This window comes from Glandiceps talaboti, chromosome 10 (assembly GCF_964340395.1).
Source record: "Glandiceps talaboti chromosome 10, keGlaTala1.1, whole genome shotgun sequence".
Taxonomy (NCBI): Eukaryota; Metazoa; Hemichordata; class Enteropneusta; family Spengelidae; genus Glandiceps; species Glandiceps talaboti.
Window position 1 is genome coordinate 15321475 of NC_135558.1, and position 22260 is coordinate 15343734.

The following is a 22260-nucleotide window of genomic DNA, read 5'->3' on the forward strand; positions in this document are numbered from 1 at the left end:
CGGCATACATTTGTTTCTGAAAAGAAAAGCGAATTATGTGCTAAGAAAGAACTACACTTACTTCACTTTTAGCAACAGTTTTTAACATTGAAAGAAACATCTAACTATTGTAGCTATCGAAAGAATTTGCAACAACTGGAAGAGATACCATGTAATGTTTACCTGCCAGAATTGAAAAAATGTTTTTTTTGTGTGTTTTTTTTGGGGGGGAGGGGTGTAATCTTTGTCATAAGGCTATATCCTGAAGTCCTGTATATTATTGCATATTTAGCAATCTAATAATCTGTATCGATATACAACCATATTCATTTCATAAATATAAAACTTACTAAATACTTGAACATACTTACTAAAGTGTAGGTTGTCGGTTTAAAATTCTCCTGATCAGTATCAACTGCACTGACAAGTGAAATCACTGATAATAGATATCCAATACTAACGACTGCTATTGGAACACTGAACACGATAGATGCAACAATCTAATGCAGGGTGTAAGAAATGGAGCCAGTGATCACTTAAGAGAAACGAGCTGCAGTTCATTCAAATCAGTGCGAATGTAGTGCAGTTCAGTGCAGTGTAGTACAGTAAAACATAGTACCAATACAGTACCAATACAGTACAGTACAGTATAGTACAGTGTAGTGTAGTACAGTACAGTGCAGTATAACGTACAGTATTGTATTGTACAAAAAATACAATTTAGTGCATTACAATATAGTACAGTACCATGACAGTAATGTGCCAGTACAATTCAGTACAGTGCAGTGCATTACAGTACAGTGCAATACAGTACAGTACAGTACAGTACAGTACAGTACAGTACAGTACAGTACAGTACAGACCAGTACAGTGCATTACAATGCAATACAGTACAGCACAATACAGTACTGTATAATAAAGAACAGTACAGTGCAATATAGTACAGTACAATACAACACAACACAGTGCGGTGTATTACAGTACAATACCATACAATACAATACAATACAGTACTGTGTATTACAGTACAATACATTACAGTACAATACAATGCAATACAATACAATACAATACAATATAGTACAGTACTGTACAGTTCAGTGCAATACAATACACTACACTACAATACATTACAGTACAGAACATTACCTTACCTTACCTTACAGTACTGTACAGTACAGTATATTACAGTGCAGTGCACTGCAGTACAATTAGTACGATATAGTAACGTACAGTACAGTACAGTACAGTGCAGTACAGTACAGTACAGTACAGTACGGTAGAGTACAGTACAGTACAGTATAGTACATTACTGTGAATACCTACCAAAACGTTTCTTGTATAGTTAGCAGTAAGAATAGCCAGGACTCCAGGTACAATAAACTAGGAATAAATATGTCGGACATTAATAAAAAAAATCTTGTGGTTTTGCCATAGCATTATTTCAATAACGAGATGGTTGATCGCTATGGCAATTTGTTTGCATATGCCTCAATATCTCTCTCCCCCTAACTTCTCTCTTCATAAGAACCCCATATCTATTTATCATTTTGAAAGGACCAGAAAGTTGGGAGATATTTTTGAAAGAACCTGGTCCCCGACGTAGGCGTATGCCATCTTTATTAAACAAGATCATTTTTTAAAAAAAAATGATTAGATAGCCTTATGTCACAAGTCTGTGAAATGTTGGTGAATTATTGTTTAACATGGTCTGCACGGCATAGAGTGGTCCTTGTCCCCAGTGAATGTTTCGTACCGTACAATGTGCATGAAAACATTAGCAATATTAAAACAGCATTAATAGACACTCCACCTCCTCCTCCAGCAGAATATTACCCACAGGCTTATAAGAATTTAGTCATATATCAAGAAGTTTCCATACGGGCACTTACAATTAGTCCACACCATATTGCACCTCCCCCGTAACCTGCCAGAAGATCCATTTTGTAAGCCATACATCCAAGTACTATCACAAAGAGGCCGAGAATAATTTGAGCTATACCAAAGGCCATGCAGTTACACTTGTATGTGCAACAAATTCTTCTCTGGCTCGGAACATTTTGTGGTATTTGGACCCATACTGTTTGTGGCTGTGGCTGTGGCTGATCTGGACTGTTCCAATTATGTGGATGTTGATGTTGTTGTTGTTGTTGTTGTTGAGAAGCTCCGATCATCTTCTTGCATTAGGTTGTACTGAAAGGAAAGGGTGATTAGATGGTTTCTGACATATCCGTGTATAGTTAATGCCAAATCAAATGAATTTAAATTTTAATTTATTAAGTGTACAGCAGGCCCCCTATTAAAGCCCAACAAATTTACCAAATAATTATGTCAGAGAGGGCGTGAAATGTAGGATTAGTCAAAATGGTCTCCTAAGGGTAAAAAAATATGCAGCTCATAGAACCTGCCTTACCTTTACTAATTATCGCGTACTTGATACTGAACAATGCACTGAGTGGCGGATCGGTGTTGTACGTTTACTTTTCCCAAGCAATTGAAATGTTGGGAGCTTTCATTGTTATATAAACACAAGGATTATCACCTATGTACATTTATATGTACATTTCGAAAAAGAAGTACGACAAGACAATTTTGAAAAGTTTTTATTTCGGTTCACCAGACTGCGTTTACTCTAATCATAAAATGTTAACATTTAAAAAAAAAAATGATAACAACGAAAATTGTATCGTTTTGCGCACTGGGTCTTATGTACAAGGACTGGTACATCGTGTACATATTTCTGATTGTATGCAAATTAATATTAATTTCTTGGTTCTACCATAGAACTTCGGCGAATGTATAAATTTAGAAGGATATTTAGAACGCGCGAATTGTCGTAAATATCAGATATATCCTTGGTACAAAATTTTCACTCGGTCAGGGACGGTAGCATCTAAAATGGCTTGCAGTTGCTGAACTGTAATTAGAAATCCGGACATTTTTTATGCAAAGCTCAACTCAAATGATGTTCTGAAGAACATATCTTTGAACGATGTGTTTTACATAACCACAATAAGTCCGCAGTCAAGTGAATTCGTTTGATTGTGATTGGTGTTGTAAGGTCATACATTTGTTTCTGGTAATACGTAAAGATGGAGACAAGGCCCGAACTAATAACCTCTAACCAGTTATATATACATTAATTGCTAAAAAATAATTATGGTAGTTATTATAAATTGCTAACAATTGTTGCACTCTCAGACCACTCGCTGTGGTTTGACTTGCAATGCAAGATGGTTGTGAATTTTAGGTGTCGCGACCAATGATATCACACTTTTAGTGTCAATCAATTGTCACCAACCTCTTTAGTGAGCTGAATATTTCTTTTGTTAGATCTCAGACCACTATAAAGATTCATTCCCTCCCGAACCTTGATCAGATGAACATCTCGACAGGTTTGCTCAGGTTTGGTGAATTCCATTTTTCGAGGGATAAAGGGTCAAACTTCAAAAGAGACTTTCGAAAAGTCGACTAATTTAAATCGCCAGGCAGCAGCTCACGCCATTATCAATCTTTGGGATAATTATGCAGATATATAAGCGGATACTTTATGAAGTTTAGAACGATATTTAGACGCGATAATTAGCGAATATATCCTTGTAAAACTTTTATTTCACTAGTCTAAGAGATGGCTTGCCTAATTAGCGGATCTTTATAAATAATTAGCGGATATATCCTTGTAAAACTTTTTTCACCAGGGACTGCCCGTCTAATTAGGGGATACTTTATAAAATTTAGAACGATATTTATCCGCTAAAGTCACGTAGTTTAGCTGTATTTATCTAGTTTAGCTAGTTTAGCTCCCATAGGTAACTATAGAGTTTAGCTACATACCCTTGGGAAAGACACAATTCCGCACCCAGCTCGTCAGACAGGGCGTCCGATACAATCGTGAGTTTGCAGCAAGTAGGTTAATTACAAATTTAAAGTGGATTTTCAACGTTTGCTTTTCACGCTAGCTATGACATCATCCGAGTCGCGTCGTAAACCACGGCCGCTTTTACTGCACCGTCCAAAACACGTCCATCATCTCTGTTGTACTCCCCAATTATAGTTTTTAGGACTTCTTTTGGGATAGTCGTATGACCGTATGTGTGAGTACCCTGTAGGTTTTTTTCGGAAGTGCAAACGCGGCATGCAGTTGCCATATAACTCGCCATGATGTAACATGAGCGGCAGCCATTGTTGTTATGATCATGTGTATGATTACCTGTACGTGGCCACGGTATCCCACTTTCATAGGCGTAAGATGTCAGCGTGCCGTAAAAGATGCCGTGGTTTACGATTGATGAGCTCGCACTTCCAGAAGAGAATCATGAAACTGTTGAGACCCGCCATGATAAGACAGTGTCCTCAAATGACCTTTTGTGCAGCGCACAGTTGTCCACTTTGGTACGGCGCAGTCATCTGTCTATGGTATCACGACAGCAATGTCATTTTAACACCTAGCTTGTAGTGTCGCATTTAGCATGGACTCGTATAGAACATGTCCTATGCATGGCAAAAAAAAAGAGAAGAAAAACAGAAAGCATGATCGAGTCACTGTCATATCAACTTTATTTACTCACCTTTTGCGCTCGCCTCACTTCCTCGCTCTGTCGTCTTCACATTAGTATCACTCGCTTGTATTTGTGTTTTTGCGTTTGAATTTTTATCTCTTCTTATTTACAATAAATCCTCTCCGTCGTCGTCAGCTGTGAACGTTCTTCAGAACCTACGTTGTTTTTTCATCACAAACTAGCTATTAGAACTACGTGTGACAGCTAGATGCCGCCGGTCATGGACAGTCTCAATATACGTAGCCTACATTGTAGTGTTCATCACCACAGTGTAGGAAATAGAATACCCTCTGATGAAAGACTATCGGTATCGTCTATCTGATGTCAATATTTCTTGATAATCATAAAAAATGTGTCCTAGTTTTCAACTTAAAAACAAATTGAAAATTAAAATGCCACAGTTTTTGACAACACATGTTTTTAAACATACTTGATAATATACAATATAATTGTGTTTTCATTTCCTTACTTAGAGGAGGAAAAGTCTTCAGTGGTCGCTTTAGAAATAATTTTAAAATTTTTGCTCTTTAAAATTATTTTGTACAACGGCCCCTTTTAGGCAATCCAGTAAGTGAATAAATAAACCGCCTCTGAGGGCGCTGTTGGAAAGATTTGCGCATGCGTACATATGGCCACGAATTTACTTCCGGTTTTCATCTATGTTCATCGTACCGTTATTGGTGTTACATTTAGTGAATTTTCAACATGATAAACAGTTTATTTATCATTAATTCGTCGGGGTAAGTATGTGCATAATCTTTACGATCAGAAAATGTATTTCAGTGTTTCGTAAATTTAGCCAACGTTATTTGCAAAGCCTTCAAATGTACCGTTCGACTCGGAGTGCAAAATTAACTGCAAGCAGTGCAAGCAAGAGGCGAGGGCTAGGGAAAGTAATATTACCAATCGATATTTTCTATTTTGATAAAAATGAAATACATGTATATATGCCCATTCAATGTTACTGAGATATGTTGACCAAAATGAATGGAATGTTCGAGTGTACCCTTTTTGATCCATACCGTGAACAAACTATGGGTCTGTAAATTCTGAGACCATCTGTGTTTGAAACCAAATTTCTGAACACCCACTATTAGTAGTACAGCTAAAATGATGCCGGCTTAGTGTTTCACTCATGTAACATGACATTTGTTTGTACACACCCTCAGACAACTTCTAATGCAAACGAAACAAGTACATTGGTGCTGTGCAATGTGTATGTACAAGTAGTCAAGTTGAAATGTTGATTATCAGTTAGAAAATCAACAATTGCAGCCATTAGAATCATCAACTCCATGTGTGATGTTTTCATTGGAAGCCTGTTTTTACTGCATTGTGAAAGAATAGCAATGCTTATCACTGTTCATTGTGACTGGGCAAAGGATCCTGCTGTGTTTGTTGTGTCTTTGTTATTGTTAGTCAAGAGTTGAAATATGTCTAGCGCTGTGTCAAAAACATAATGTCCCATGAGTGAAACACCAAGCCTACATTGTTTTAGCTATAATGTCCCATAAGTGAAACACCAAGCCTACATTGTTTTAGCGATACTATAAATGTCATATTTTCAGACATCAACTGTTTCAACTCAAGACATTTGTAAGAGAACTGAAACTCTCAAATATATAGAAAATTTACACAAATGAAGTTAATTGAACAGCCAAACCTCTTTCTCTTAAGCGGGTGTTTGTACACATAAGTATATTGGAGCAAAGTAGGATACATGGAATTTCTTTGTATGACTATAAACTATATTTTGATCTTGTCACAGGGATATTTTTATGGAAAAACATTGGAAAAGTGTCATCAATAAATCAGTATGTGATTATTTCTTTGAAGCTCAAGAAAAGGTAAGTGAGCCGGAAAAACTCTTGTTATTGTAGACAATTAGATGAACATCAGGAAATATGATGTTTACATCATTTGGTTCAATGTCCGAGTTGGTTCTACTCACATGGTGATGGTATAGGCCATTCCAGACTGCAAACAGGAAGTTGAGAATACAGCGCCCTCGCTCAAATTGGGGTATCATCACCTCATCGTACTGTTTCTTAAGAGCTTTGTCCCTTGGTATTCTGTAGAAGTGTAAATTAGGGGTATATTTTTTGTATTGTTCAGACATCGAGTAAAGCAGCAGTGCTCTATGATTAACCAAGTAACCTATACCAGGGGTGCGTTCGGTAGTCAAAACGTTTTGTCATTGTTTGGCCAGTGCGCACTCCCGAATGCGCCCCATGTATACCCCAAGGTACACAAAGACAGGAAGTAGAGCGCCACCATGGCAAGTTTTGGAAAGGCCTATTGAGGTCATCTCTTAGTACCCAATAAGAATTTTCACCCCTTTCTGTCCTTTTAGATTCATAAATTAAAGTTTAAAAAACTGCATGGGAAATACTAATAGTGATGTGAGATGGGAGTCAAAAACCCCATATGTATAAATGTACCTGGCCAGTTTGATCCTCACTACTGTACCATTTATATCGTACTGGCTAATCTCTTTGGCAAGACTTGAATGACTGTTTGCCTCAAGTCAACCCAGCTGTGTAAGTGGAGACCTGTTAGGACAGAAATTCTTATTTGAGCAATTTAGCAATCTACATGTACAGTATATGTCTGCTCCATCACCTGGAGCACTGTGATTCCCCATATGATAAAAGTTGGCAAGGAGCTGTGGTATTTGAGGGGTTTACATGTGCATGTGTGTAGATGCACAACTGTGGCACTGACAGATCGACAGTCTGCAAGCAACTCCAGACACAAACTAAAACTCATTATAAAATTTGTAGCATGTTGACTATCTCCATCAGTGGATGTTGATGTACATTCACTCTGTAGAGTGACATCTCTGAGCAAGTTTTCCTCAAGTAGTCACATATTCAACCTCATTCAATATTTACACTATCTTTACTACAGTGTGATTCTATCCACTTAATCAAAGCACTGCTATCACCCACTAGTGTAATCTACAGCATGAAACAACAATATAGTAATATTCTGAGAATCATTTTTAACCAGTCTCTCACACACCTACAAATATGAAATTATTTATGAAATCTTCGACTAGAATCTCTAACCCCACTCACACAGTGCCACTAGATGGCGTAAGTAGCAATTACAGTAGCAATAACAAAAAGTTATAGTTTGTGTCTGTTGTACTTGTAGCATTCTGAACATTTTCTATGGTAACGTTTGGTTGAAGAGCAAATCTGCATATAAATAAGGGTCAGATGAAGATGATGCTCATTGCTCATTATGCTAGATGACTTTGACCGTGGAGGTATTAGGGGAGAAAAATACCTTTACGACTGTGTAACATGCTCACAAAGTTCATTGAGTGTCTGTGAAACTGCCATTTTAGAGAGTACAGATATATATATATATATATACACAGATTGGTATATCCTAATATTGGAGCACTGCAGTGTGCCCTGTAAGCCAATTTGACGTACCACGGACGCACACAATTTCTAGTGATGCACCAAAATTTGGTGTTCCCTTACTGTATGGTGACTCACAATAAATGCCAGTTTTCTCTCATTTTGACTAACAACAACAAAATTTGGCAGTCAGTAGAGGGCACACTGGAGTACAGTATTATGAATATACATGTACAGGAAAGAAATCTGTCACTATTGATGGAAATAGTTGTGCTTAAGGGAGCTATGTTTGTGAAAATGTTGGCCTGAGATGCATGTTGGTAATTATCGGGACACTGACCCGGGATTGACAATTAGCTTGCCCGTATCAAAGTATTTATAAAATGAACGAGATTTTATTAGTTCTGTGTATAAAGAAAGTCAAGTGATGAACTTTTTTGAGATGTGTGATACATTGTGTAGGTATTTAGTAAATTATTTAAGTATTGTACTTCCTAAAAAATACATCATTTGTGCTCGGTTTAAGCAAAAATATATAAAATTACTGATATTGATAACTCTAACTTCTTGTCTACAATTTGACAGGCATCATCACCCAACGATGTTCCTCCAGTTATCAACACCCCCCACCACTATCTGATTAGCATATTTCGTAATCAACTCTACTTTGTGGCAGTTGTGACAACAGAAGGTGAGTATCGAAGGGAGTGACATTCTCATACACATACACACTCACATAAGTGACATATGCATACACATATGTACATGTACATACACAAATGCACACATATACATACAATGTACATGTTACGTACCCATGCATACACTCACATATGGATTCATACATACACATCATGCATACACACATACACACACACACGATGTACAATGTACACATGCATATACATATAAATGTACATGCATACACACATGCATTCACACATACACTCACATGTGGATTCACACATACACATGCATACACACACATGCACATATACATGTATACACTCACACATCCAAGCATACAAAGATACATTTGTGTGCATGCATGCTCAGATGTGCACACATATGAACATGGACACACATACATTTGGTGGGAGTACAATAATATAAAAGTTATGAAAGTTAAAAATATGAAAACTAATGATTGGTATCTCATTTCAGTTCCTCCACTGTTTGTGATAGAGTTTCTTCATCGTGTTGTGGATACCTTTGAGGACTACTTTTCAGACTGCACAGAGTCAACAATCAAAGACAACTTTGTTGTAGTGTATGAGGTGAGTAACTAAATGGGAGTCTTCTTTTGAGACTGCACAAAGACAAAAAAAAAGTTTGTTGTAATATTTCAAGTTACTGGCAAATGTGGTTCATCCATCTCAGTAATTGCTTTACTTGACTGGTCTTGCCAAGGGCTAATATAGAGCTCACACCTTACTACAAATAGCTTGTAATGGCAACTGGAAGGGGAACTACCTGCAACTCTAGAATAGCCAGTATTAACATCAAACTGGCACTGGATGAGCAAGTCTTAGCTTATTTGAATTCCCATGGCTTAAGCTGAACAAAGAAAAAAAATCGAGGGGAATAATATCTTAATGCCGAAAAGAATACCATTAGGAAGAGTATTCACTTTTTATAGTGTGTCATACATGAGATGTACATAAATTTGTGATGTCATTTACAATGTCTTGTCTCTGCAGCTGTTAGAGGAGATGTTAGACAATGGCTTCCCATTAGCAACAGAGTCTAATATTTTGAAGGAATTGATCAAACCACCCAATCTGATCAGGACTGTTGTGAACACCGTTACTGGAAGTACAAAGTAAGTGTGGTCATTTTTCCATCGAAGTTGTACGGTAGCCCTAGCAATAGATCTCATCACTTCAGTTCTCCATGCACTTCACTGGCTATCTCTCCATTCTGGAAGTGAATGCCAAGTACTATTCATCACCTAGAAGGCTCTCAATAACACTGCTCCTTGTTTACAGTGCTGACTTGATTCACATCAAAACTGTAACTCATTCTCTTTGTTCAAGTAACAAGGCTACTTAATGTTCCCCTGATGTTAAACAAAGTCTTATGGTTAGCTGCTTTCTCACAAGCAGTGCCACCCTTATGAATCAGTCTACCACTTCATCTATGTTCATCATTCTTTTGTCAATAAATGAAAGAAGGACATCAAGACACATCTATTTGCAAGCACTTTCTAACTTTCAAATCAATCTACCGATAGTACTGTTCCTGTTCAGTGTCAAAGAACATTTTTGGATTTTGGCACTATAAACAAATTCTTTGGTATGTACACTTTACATGTACATGTAGCATACAGCAAACTGTGCCATTTACTAGCTAAAAGGCCATTGTCTTTTTATTTGGGAGAGAAAGAAACAGTTGTTTGGCAGCTAGAACCATAACAGTGACTGGAGTCCAAAAATAACAATTTAACCATGTGTGATTGCATTCTGGAAATGTTCACAAAATATATATGAAACACCATGTAGGGCTTTGGTTGTGGATTGTGGACTTAACACACTGTAGCACTGCTTTGACAGGAGAGTCTTATCTATCACTACTATTTGCAGCCTGATTAGATTTCATTGTACATGTAGTTTATAATGCATACTCACTTGTAAAAATTGTCAATCATAATTTCAAATTTTCCTTGCCTACCATCAGTGTTAGTGATACGTTGCCGACAGGTCAGCTGTCAAATGTTCCATGGAGACGTACTGGTGTCAAGTATACAAACAACGAAGCCTACTTTGACGTCATCGAAGAGGTCGACGCCATTATTGACAAATCCGTAAGTTTATTGGATAGTCTCCAGATTAGATGTTGGCATGAAAACCATAGAAACGGAATGTTTGTATAGAAATCAGAGTGACATCATTGAAATAATAATTAAGCAATTTAAACATGAAATGAAAGAGCCATGTTGTAGCAAAACAATAAGGGGTATGGAATCCATTCTCTTTGAGGACACATGAGCTTAAAGGCAGATATTAAAACTGGTAGTTTTCACGGTCAATGAGAGATAGAAAACTGCAGAGACATTCATTATTACATGTATTATACTTTCATTTCAAATACGAAGGCCTCAGCCCATCGCACAAAACATTTTACATCACAGTAGAGAAGAGAAAAAAAAGAACAAGGAAGTGAATATCAGTCTTCTAATAATTAACATAAAAATAATTAAAGGAAAGATAAGGCAGGGGAGAACATCGACAATACATCTATGTTTGCTGAACAAAACTAGTCCAAGTATTAAAAGCTTTGTGAACAAAAACTGATAGTTTGTACTGAACAACTTCATTCTTACATGTCAGTAAGGAAAAACATTTTTCTTTCGTAGAGATATGGCTCTTAGAATATTGTGAAATGTACAGCTATACAGCCTGTTACAGTGCTAGATCCACTAATTTACCCCTCAGACACAAAGACTCTGCATTCAGTTTAACAATTTCTTAAGGGAAATAGAGAATTTTTGGTAATTCAATTTTTTTTTTGCAACATGATGTTGAATGTCAATTTTCAAAACAAAAATGACTAAAAACATTGGCCAACCAGGCTGAAAAATTGATAGCTTGAATGTGTTAAGTGAATACACTTGCATGGTGCATTGCTCCAGTGTCCTCACTGCCATGATAATACATTTATTTTGTATATACACTTGCATGGCATTCTAAGGGTTAATAGTTGCAGTGTGTTGTGATAGTGAAAAAAACTTTGCATGGCTTCACTACCATCATACACTAGTAGTATGTAGCATTCTAAGAGTCGATAACCAAATTTTAACCATTGCAGGGCTCTGCAGTGTTTGCAGAGATCCAGGGTTACATTGACTGCTGTATTAAATTAAGTGGTATGCCAGACCTAACCATGTCATTTATGAACCATAGACTGCTAGATGATGTTAGTTTTCATCCCTGTGTCCGTTACAAGAGATGGGAGGTAAGCGACACTTGCATAATTACTACAGACTTATGAATAGGCACCAGGGCTATCCACTGAGTCGACCTTTCAGTGATTGCCTGGGTGCCTATGTATATGAATGTTCTCCAAGGGAAAAATATTTACGGTTGGTCCAAGTATAATCATGTTACGTAGACTGTACTTAGCACAAAACTACATTCTCAGGTCTAAAATTACAATGTGATGCAAAGTTATCAAATAAAGATAATACTAAAGCACATCGCAGTGCTACTCCCTGACTGTACACAGTACATAGTATACTGCACCAGATACAACATGTTAATGAAGTACAAAGACGAAAATATAGCCAGGCCATTTCAGCATGACTGCATCACAAGGACTTGCAAACTCTGTAAATGGTTTTTGTTTTGCTCACAATATCCTCAACATCCCTGTATAAAATAAACACAAATCATAAGGAATTCTTTCTAAACTGTTATGACATTAGTCTCAGTTACCCAGACTCTTGCCACTCGGGGGCTCTACCTACGAGACCTCCCCCTAGTGAGAGTCTGGAGTAACAAGATTCCAACTCATCCACGCAGGAAGTACTGATCAGAGCAGTGCATGCTGGGGAATAATTCATGTCTAACATTATAGGCTAAATGATTTAGGTACTTTCGTGATAATTTATCACCTCTCAAGCATCATACATCTAAAACTACAACAGATAGGCTTCATAAGCTCATTTTTTATGACTTTGAAGAAATGTACCATGTGACTTTACATATGAATGAATCTTTATTTCACCAAAGTTAAACAATAACGAAAGAAAAGACAAAAGTTTGAATTAAAAAAAAAATGCTAATAAAATATATTAACTCTGGTGGGGACCATGGAAATAGGTAAGCATACCTAGTCGTGTTCATGATCCAACCTACTACTTAAATTATAATACTTGATACGAGAAATAGTGAAATACAATGTAACTACTAAAAACTACTATTTACAAGAAATGTGGAAATGAATACAATGTGACTAGAGGGCGTGGGGTAGTTGAAACATGGTTGTCCCAGACTCTCATCTCGATGGTCTCGTAGAAGAGCCCCCAGTGGTGAGAGTTTGGGTAACCAAGACTATTATGACCTTACAAATCAAATAACTTGTTCACATGTCTTTTTCTCATTGAAATTTACCTCAATATTGAAATATTGCACAAAGAAAATGTAAAGAACTAACTTCCCATGCAGAAAAGATGTAAAGTAGCCTTCTCTATACTTTTATAATATCAACAAAATATGTATTATTATAAAGTGCAAAGATGGACATTTTCTGTTCATATAAAAAGTGAAATGAAACAGATCTTAGAGAGTTTGCCTTTATGGAAAAATTACTAATTTAGTCACAACAAGAGTATAAGCATAATGAGTTTCACTTTTATGTGTTTTTTTTTTACAGTCTGAACGTATAATATCATTTGTGCCTCCTGATGGTAACTTTAAATTGGTATCCTATCATATCAGTTCACAAAGGTAAGACTAGATTTCAAATTAAACTGAAGTTGCAAAATGGTTTGTTGAAAGAAAAATAATTGTGTGACTGCACTTTGTACATCAATTTTAGTCAAAAATGGGGCCTCAGTTACTGACATTGTTTCCTTTAACTGAGTAGGCAAGCCTTATAGACAGTTACTATATGTAGTCTTGTAGTAAGCCCTGGATCTGCATTCAAAAGGTTGTTGGACAAAAGTTAAGGTGGACAGTACCTCTAGTAACAGCGTCTTTGGTGCTATACGACGTGTGGTCACTTTAAAAGTTAGCAGAATTGCCCAAGGTTCTAGCGCAGCTTGACTAATAGACGTTGTACTCAGTATCTTGCCGTAGGTAAGTTGAGAGAGGTTTGTACTTCAGCAAACTGTAAATGTTTGCGTATGTATGAATTTAGAAAAATGGAAGATAATGTGATTTACTATTGTCTGTTTGCTAATACTGAGCGTGCACAGTGCACTGCTGTTCAGAAACTTCATCTAATTTTGACATAATATTTGATACATTTCAGCATGGTGGCCATACCAATCTATGTCAGACCCCAGATATCTTTCAGAGAAGGGGGTGGAAGATTTGATTTGACTGTAGGACCAAAACAAACCATGGGTAAAACTGTAAGTAATATGTTAATTATACCAGGTGTTAAGAGTTTATTTAATGGACTACTATTGGACTGACTGTAGATCAAAATGAAAGATGGACAAAACTGTTACATTTACTGTCACTTATTCTTTTGTGAGCACTCGTTACATGCATCTGACACAACACCATAGACATTCCCATACCAAATCTTGTACTTACGAGTAGCCAATCAGAATCCATCTTACAATATATACACACAACGTTCGAAATTGAAAGAAAGAGAACCACCAAACAATAATGATAACATTGTTGTATGTACTCTGTGCATTAAGAGTTCCCATTCATTGAGTGAATTACTCAGCACTTAGGTGTAGTATGGGATCACCTATGGTGTTGTGTCAGATATATGTAATGAGCACTCACAAAAGAACAAACGACAGTAAACGTAACAGCCAAAAAGAAAGTGTACGATACATCGCATTTTAATCAGATTAATTGGGTAAGATACTACAGAGCAAGTTGTGTGCTTATCTGTGAATGTAGTCGTCACATTTTGAAAATAAAATATATGAATAAAAAAACTGAGTTCATGTGTTGAAATTCAACAAAGTAGTAGTACATGTGTACAAAAATAAAGATAGTAGTAAAATAGATTATTGTCATAGTCAAACCTGAAATACCAATCCTCTCAAAAAAAGGTGATTTGAGACTCCTAGTATTGTATTCTGGAATTTTTAATTTGTAAGAATAAATATCGTTAATTTGGCTGGAAACCCCTTATGAAATAAATCATTGACACTTCTTTATATTCTCCAAACACATCACTAACTTTAGCTTTGCATTGCAAGTTTTATCAGAAATGTGATTCTGATTTTGTGTTACTGATATGTACAGATTGATAGTGTAGTGATCACAGCAGAATTACCCAAGGTTGTACTGAATATGAATCTGACGACGACCCAAGGCAACTACAGTTTTGATCCGGTCAACAAGACTCTGACTTGGGAAGTTGGTAAAATCAACACGCAGAAACTCCCAAGCATCAAGGGAAACGTAAGTATAGTGTCATCTCATATAAAGAGATGATGGCTCATTGAAAACTTATAAGCTATATAATTTAAAGCCCCCTTTCAGATAGCCTTGAATCCATGTGGATTAGGATTTTAAATTTTGCTCTTGTGGTTGGAAAGCAAAATTTGAAATCCCAATTCGCATGGATTTCAGGCTACCTTTCAGATAATATTAAAATGTGAGTGAGAAAATCTGTTCTCTGACAGAGCTAGATAAAAAGTTAGTTCCAAGCAAAAGAATAATCATATGTAATTCTTATAGGCTTCACTGATAAGGTACATGTAACACTAATGTGACAACATTGGATTCATTCCTGGGCCATTAATAAACATTTCCATGGTATTTAGTTCATTTTTAGTCCCCGCCAGACAAAGTCCGGACGGGGACTTACTACTGCTCTCATTGTTAAGCAATAAGTGTATTATATTATATATATACATTGTTTAACATATTTCATTCCTCTCAGATTAGTCAAATTGATTCACTCAAATATATTATCAAATGAAAATAAAGTAGAACAATGTGGTCATGTTGCAGTATGTCATAATTTGGTTATTTTCAAGATAAAAGATTGTACATTGGGGCCATTTTCACCCCACTCCCCACCCCCACCACACACACACACACACACACACACACACACACACACACACACATGCACACACACACACACACACACACACACACACACACCTTCCTCCTTCCACACAGCATAATAAGGTCAAGAGGAACATTTCTTCAAACGAGCAATTTGTCAAAAATAGCTACACACACGTACATGTATACCATTGATATATGATACATTCTCATCAATACATGTGACAGGAAGAAAATTTAATTCATTCTTTATTATTTCATTTTGAACAGATGAGTCTACAAAGTGGAGCACCCGTCCCAGAGGCTAATCCAACAATCAATGTAAGATATCCATAGTTTTATTTTGGTTTTGATTACTTTGCCACTCACTTCTTGTGAACGAATTGTCGTAAGGTCGTATCTACCTATACAACTTGAATTGCATAGCAGATACGACCTTACAGCACTGACGTGACCACATGTTGATGAAGGAGTAAAACCCGGGTCCTTTTATCAATGGAAGCCTTTCAGATGCTTTGGTATAATCATAAAAGAGTCAGAGATGCAACATTTTCAAACACTTTTTTTCAGCTACTTTGCAATCTAAGCTGAGTGGGGGATTATTTGTAGTTGTGGTAATGCATATGATGTGGTGAGCAGAAGAAAACCCTACTGCAAGGATCCCTGTAACCAAGACGCAAAACTGTATTTGATTCCGAAAACATTTCGTCAAGATTCTTCACAAAAGTGACCAGTTCATGTTTATCAATAGAATGATGCCACATTTCCCAGGGCATGCCTTTTGAGGCGAGCGATCGCTCCGCTCGCCTACCGCTCGCGCAAACTAAAATCCACGAGAGCGATTTTCCACTCGCCTGGGCCCCAACGAACCTTTACAACAGCCTGGTGTTATTTTATATCATTTTTCAATATGTGGTTACCATAAAAATCGACGTTTGTTCGGTAAAATTACGTGGTGGGAGCGTGGCACACTTCCGTGTTCATAATCGTCTATCTCCATTCATGACCTATATATGTATCTGAAATTTGCATTGCACTACCCTTATATGGGAAAAATAGTGACGTATTCGAAGCGGGACATGCATGATGTCATGGCATTCATGAATATTGATCAGCTCAGTATCATATGCGTGGAGATTTCAACTTTCGCATCATTGCAAATTGCGCAATTACGATTGATACGATGACTGTTTATACGATGTCGTTTTCAGCAATCCATCGATGAGTTTTTAGTTTTAAATTCCGATCGGCCTAGTTTTGTTAGAACGGGGTTTTTGGAGACCATCCGGCATCCTACGCTTACGTGAATGTCTCCTCCGGAACATGAACAACAACTGCGATTTATGGTCGCTACACAAAGTACATGCCCAGAGTTCCGACAATAGCATGGCGATGTTTTGGAGGGCATTGAAAGAATGACAATAAAATAAGATCGATTATTTTACAAAATAAAAAATAAAAATAATCTGTCGATATTTTTCCCATCTTATCTTATTATTCTCGTGCAGTTTTCAGAGAAATTCCCGGGTTTTTATTTCATAATCACCAACATGCAGTTTCATTGTTTTTGTCCGATGATCTATTCAACTGCCGACCACGTCTGTTTTACCTCCATGACTTTATCGACTGCTGTAACATATAAAATATTTGCTCGAATTTTCGCCTTGTCGTGATTTCTAAAACAAAGTAGGTCTGCTGCTTAGACGTGAACGGATCTCGCTACTTTAGTCGGCGACACCGGTCGTCGGATCCGTGTGCAGGTACTAGGTGGGGTTACGTGTTTTATTGTCTCGGATCGAGTGAATGGTTACAAATTAGCAAGCAATGTAACGTCAACGTCAAAGCTCAACATCAGGAGGCATTTGTCATCTGGGGTACGTTAGTTTTTGTCAATTCATTGTAGTTTTGAACAATCTCAAGTTTGAATTAGCTGCATTTTAAGCGGAATAGAAGTGGTGGTTTCTTCAATGCCCTCCAAAACATGTACTTTGTAGCGACTATAAATTGTTCCGGAGGAGATATTCAGGTAGGATGTTTTTATAAAAACGTTCTAAAGAAAACAAGACCAGTTAGCATTTGAAATTAAAAACATATTTTTGTATTGTACTACTTGTAGTCACAACAAAAAACTTAATATTTTTTGATGTGCACAGACTTAACAAAATTGTTGCAATAATAATTGTTGTACTAATAACCAAACGAACTGTTACTTATAAATATATTTTTGCATACATTTTTTAAATGTGTGTGTTTTTTTAATTCTATTTTATTTATTTGGACCCAACTGGCCATTTGAAAATACAAATAGAAATGAAAATGAAATTTTTTTTTCTTCACTCGCCTGACTATTTTCAGGTGAGGTATTAAATCACTCGCCTACCACTCGCCTGGATGGTTTCAGGAGAGTGATTTTTAGCTCTCCTGCCATTTTCAAAAGACATGCCCTGATTTCCCAAAATGCACCATTCAAGATGGCAGGTTTGCAAGATCTGTATTGACATTCACATATTTGCATGATGTTGAGAATAATTTACATATAATGTGTTTGCTATACAGGTGCAATATACCATTCAACAGTTGGCGATATCAGGAATTAAGGTCAACAGACTAGATATGTATGGTGAGGTAAGTAAAAAGTAAAGATATGTTTGTATCATCCTATCAATGATAAAACAATGAATACTTTTACACTACAGCAGGGTCAGAAATTGTTTTTCTAAAGTTTTGGGGAATAGCAAGGTAGGTGTTTGGGAAGAGCGGGAAGGAATAAACAGATAAACAGACGTAGGAAAATGGAGAGGGTAAAGAAGAGATTGAGTACAGATAAATTCTGAAGCATACACAAATCAGCTTGATATGTTAAAGTAAGGTTGTGCAGAGTTCAACGGGAGACACAGTATACACACAAATAGAATGTACTGAGAGAGAGAGAGAGAGAGAGAGAGAGAGAGAGAGAGAGAGAGAGAGAGAGAGAGAGAATATATGTTTGTGTAAGAAAGACGAGGTTGAGGAGGAAATACAATACATATATCCCACTATTTCTGCAAATGCTCCTTTGTTACTATGTTAGTCAATCCTTTCCTATCAAATCAGTATTTATCAGTAATATTTGTCTTTTTCTTCCAGAAATACAAACCATTCAAAGGAGTTAAATATCTAACAAAAGCTGGTAAATTCCAAGTGAGGACATGAGGAGATCCTACAAATACTATTTACTTTATTTGTTTTTATTGTAAAAAAAAAGAAGATATACTTGTCAGTATGTGCATTTATTTTGTAGAGCATGTGATGAGGAGAATATTAAAACGGACACGACACAGTGAAGTAGTGCATGAACAGGAGAGAGGTTTGCTGCATAAAGATCTCTTTATATGGCCAACATTAGGATGTGTACTTAGCAATTATTGAATTACAGTGGTTTATTTGAAGAGAGGGCCGAGTTTATGGTTAGATGTAGAATGAAGACCTATAGTCAAATTTCAGACGTGAATTCAAAGACCCAACTGTATCATAGTGGTCTGAGATGTTGGTCGTACTTGTTGTATTGCAGGTATACCTGAAGGACACTTTTTTCTCCCCCCAAACCTTCCATGTGCTGTTAAATTTACAACAATATATAATGTGAAATAATTCCTGTAACAACCATTATAGTAAACTTAACCTATACTGTAATAATCCCTAACCCTATTGGCAATCAAATAGAGAAACTCCATTTTAGAAGAGTTCAAAATCTGACTATTAAAGTATGTACTTCCTAGCGCTAACGCTAATGCCCAATTTCCCCCGTTTGCTCGAAGCCCACACTTGATGGCTGAAAACAACCCCCCCCCCCCAAAAAAAAAGTGTGTATATATATATATATATATATATATATATATATATATATATATATATATATATATATATATATATATATATATATATATATATATATATATATATATATATATACAATAGTAGTAGATAAAGACGTGAAATACATAAATGTCAAAACTTTTTTCTTTTTCGCTTTACTACTCTACGAGTTTTAAGTTTTTATCCTCTGTATACTGTAGTCAAGTTCTGTCATGTGTTAGCAGCTGATGATTTGCATATTATGTAGACAGGGGGTTACTGTACTTCAGACATCAGACCAACATTTTAAATTCAAAATAGGAATTGTACAAGTGAACATGTACAAAAATTCTTGCATAATTTTCTAAAAAGAAAGTATGCTCGCATAGTCAAGTCGAACTTGTCCAAATTGTAAGTTAAAAACCACTAGCAGAGGCAATGAGCCTTCTGTAGAATATTTCTTGAAACACCCCCCCCCCCACAAAACGACGCCCTCTAGTGGCAAACAAAGGAAATAGGTTACAGGGTGAGAGAACTCGAAGGGGGTGGGACTTCAAATAGGGTTAGACAGTTTTGTTAAATGTGCTATTTAAACTGTAGCTCGTTCATGTGTATGTGTATATTATATTATTCAGCTGCAGAAATAAAGTACAAATAATAAAAGGAAAACAATTGCATTCCACTGAGTAACTTTGTCCACGCAGTTAAATTTGAAAGGAAAATAGAAGATTGAAAGAGAGAACATGTTAAGGATATGTGTGTTCCCGGTTTTTGTTCTAGTAAGGTAGAAGATGCGCAAATATACAATAGAAGATGCACAAATATACAATATTGTGAGTGAGAAACCCATTACTGCTCATACGTACACGTACATACATACATACATACATACATACATACATACATACATACATACATACATATACTGACTCACAGACATACATAGACTCACAGACATACATGTAGAGTCATTTATATATGTAATGGTAGAAATACCCAAACAGAAATGAAATATTTAAGTAATTTAATTACAATTCAAAGAAAACTATCTACAATAGAAATATAGATAATAAACAGAAAATAGACAGGCTTGATGTACTACTATATTAAAATTATAATATCTCTTAGGGACCGGACAGAATTTACGGCAGGGGGAGGGCCTGGGGAGAAATTATCTCTGACTTGGTTTTTTTCCTGCCCCCCCCCCCCCATCCACTGTGACCAAAATTTCACAGCCCCCCCTTTCAAAAGTATAAAAATTTCATGCCCCCCCCCCCCAAAAAAAAAAGAAGAAAAAAAGTGCACAATATCCTGCCCCCTACAATAACTAAAAATAGCGCAAATATTGCGTTGCCGCACAACTTCATGTTCAGGGCAATGATAGATATATAATTTTTTGAAGATTTAAAGTTGTAACCAAAACAAAATTTTCATACCTAATTTCCATCATCATAATCCAGCCATCCTATGTTGACAAGTATGGCAACATCCTAATCAAACTTTAAAGGGATGTGTCTACAAGGTTTTGTACTTCTTTATTTTTTTAAATAAATTTGGAACCAAGTCATACCAATGTAACATGTTTAACTTTCTTGGTTGTCTTATTGTAATATTTTAAACACAAGCTACATTCAGTTTATATGGGTAGGTGATGAAACAGCTGTCTTACAACATATTACATAATCAAGTCATAAACCAAACTGGCCATGCTACAGGCTTTACCACCAGAGGAAATAGTAAAGTAAACATTATAGTTAATTAACAATGTACTGTTCTCACTGTGTCAGCTATTAATGAGGACACATCTACACATTCTCAACAAAGTTAAGCTCAATCTACTGGGTAATTTCAGAGTTGAAGATTTTGAGGAAAAGCAATGATATAGAATAACACTTCTAGAAACATCTCACCAAGTTTCAAACTCATTCACTTAGTACTTTTTGAGATATAAATTTTTGACCAAAATTCACATTTTTACACCTTAATTCCATATCACTCATGGAATCATGGTATGCGTAACATATCTTCGTCCATACATCCCTAAATGCATTTCCATTAAATTTCAGCCCAATCTGCTCAGTGGTTTTGGAATTATAGATTTTCAACCAAAGAGACACATTTTTAGCCCTAATTTGCATATCACTGATGGAATCATCCCATCATGAACAAATCTTACTTTACACCCCCTTAAGAATGTTCCCACCAAATTTCGCACCAATCTGCCCAGTAGTTTCTGAGTTTAAGTTTTTTGACCAAAAATTACATTTTTTGACCCAAATCACACACCTGTGATGCGATCATTTTGATTTGAACAATTTCCCAACTAAATAGACACCCAAGGTAATGGACCCACCAAATATCGTGGCAATCGGTTCAGCGGTTTTTGACTTTAAGTTGTTTACACACATACACACACACACACACACAGACAGACAGACAGACAGACAGACAGACGCCGGGCGATCCCTATAGCACTACTGAACCTCAGTTCAGTTGTGCTAAAAAGAGTACAAATATTTTTGTTACTGTAGCACAACTGTAATATTTCTTTTGATACTACTATTATGTTACTATTTCAGCCCAAACAACTTAGTAGTTGTAGAGGAAGTTTTTTAGAAAACAAAACAAAATAAAACATTTTGACCATACATGTAATCATACACATGTGGTATAATCTTGTTTATTTCCCAACTAGACACCATAAGTAGTCATCACTTAATACCAAGGCATTTGATGTGGTGGTTTTAACTGTCATTCACTAATACATACACAGAAACACAGACACAGAGTAAACACACATTC

General features: G+C 36.3%; 2 protein-coding genes across 2 annotated transcripts; one reads left to right on the forward strand and one right to left on the reverse strand.

Moving 5' to 3' along the window:
- Positions 1–305: 305 nt before the first annotated feature.
- On the reverse strand, positions 306–4816 carry LOC144440650 (uncharacterized). Its single transcript, XM_078130036.1, has 4 exons — positions 4548–4816; positions 1872–2172; positions 1306–1362; positions 306–479 (listed from the first exon to the last, which is right to left on the reverse strand). Exons 2-4 carry the CDS (start codon positions 2151–2153, stop codon positions 306–308), a joined length of 513 nt encoding a protein of 170 aa, XP_077986162.1. The 5' UTR covers positions 2154–2172; positions 4548–4816.
- A 371-nt stretch (positions 4817–5187) lies between these two features.
- LOC144440801 (AP-3 complex subunit mu-1-like) lies at positions 5188–19467 on the forward strand. Its single transcript, XM_078130193.1, has 13 exons — positions 5188–5278; positions 6307–6385; positions 8498–8603; positions 9077–9189; positions 9613–9734; positions 10589–10715; positions 11720–11866; positions 13286–13359; positions 13886–13988; positions 14851–15009; positions 15895–15945; positions 18181–18249; positions 18751–19467. The coding sequence occupies exons 1-13, from the start codon at positions 5244–5246 to the stop codon at positions 18814–18816; spliced, it is 1251 nt and encodes a 416-aa protein (XP_077986319.1). The 5' UTR covers positions 5188–5243; the 3' UTR covers positions 18817–19467.
- The last annotated feature ends 2793 nt before the right edge of the window (positions 19468–22260 follow it).

Coding starts and splice junctions, on each gene's coding strand:
- LOC144440650 (XM_078130036.1), bottom strand. CDS start 2,153: ATGATCGGAGCTTCTCAACAACAACAACAACAACAACATCAACATCCA. Junction 1,363..1,871: donor CAATATGGTGTGGACTAATT/GTAAGTGCCCGT, acceptor ATTTATTCCTAG/TTTATTGTACCTGGAGTCCT. Junction 480..1,305: donor ACTATACAAGAAACGTTTTG/GTAGGTATTCAC, acceptor ACCCTGCATTAG/ATTGTTGCATCTATCGTGTT.
- LOC144440801 (XM_078130193.1), top strand. CDS start 5,244: ATGATAAACAGTTTATTTATCATTAATTCGTCGGG. Junction 8,604..9,076: donor GGCAGTTGTGACAACAGAAG/GTGAGTATCGAA, acceptor ATCTCATTTCAG/TTCCTCCACTGTTTGTGATA. Junction 13,989..14,850: donor AACAAACCATGGGTAAAACT/GTAAGTAATATG, acceptor TGATATGTACAG/ATTGATAGTGTAGTGATCAC.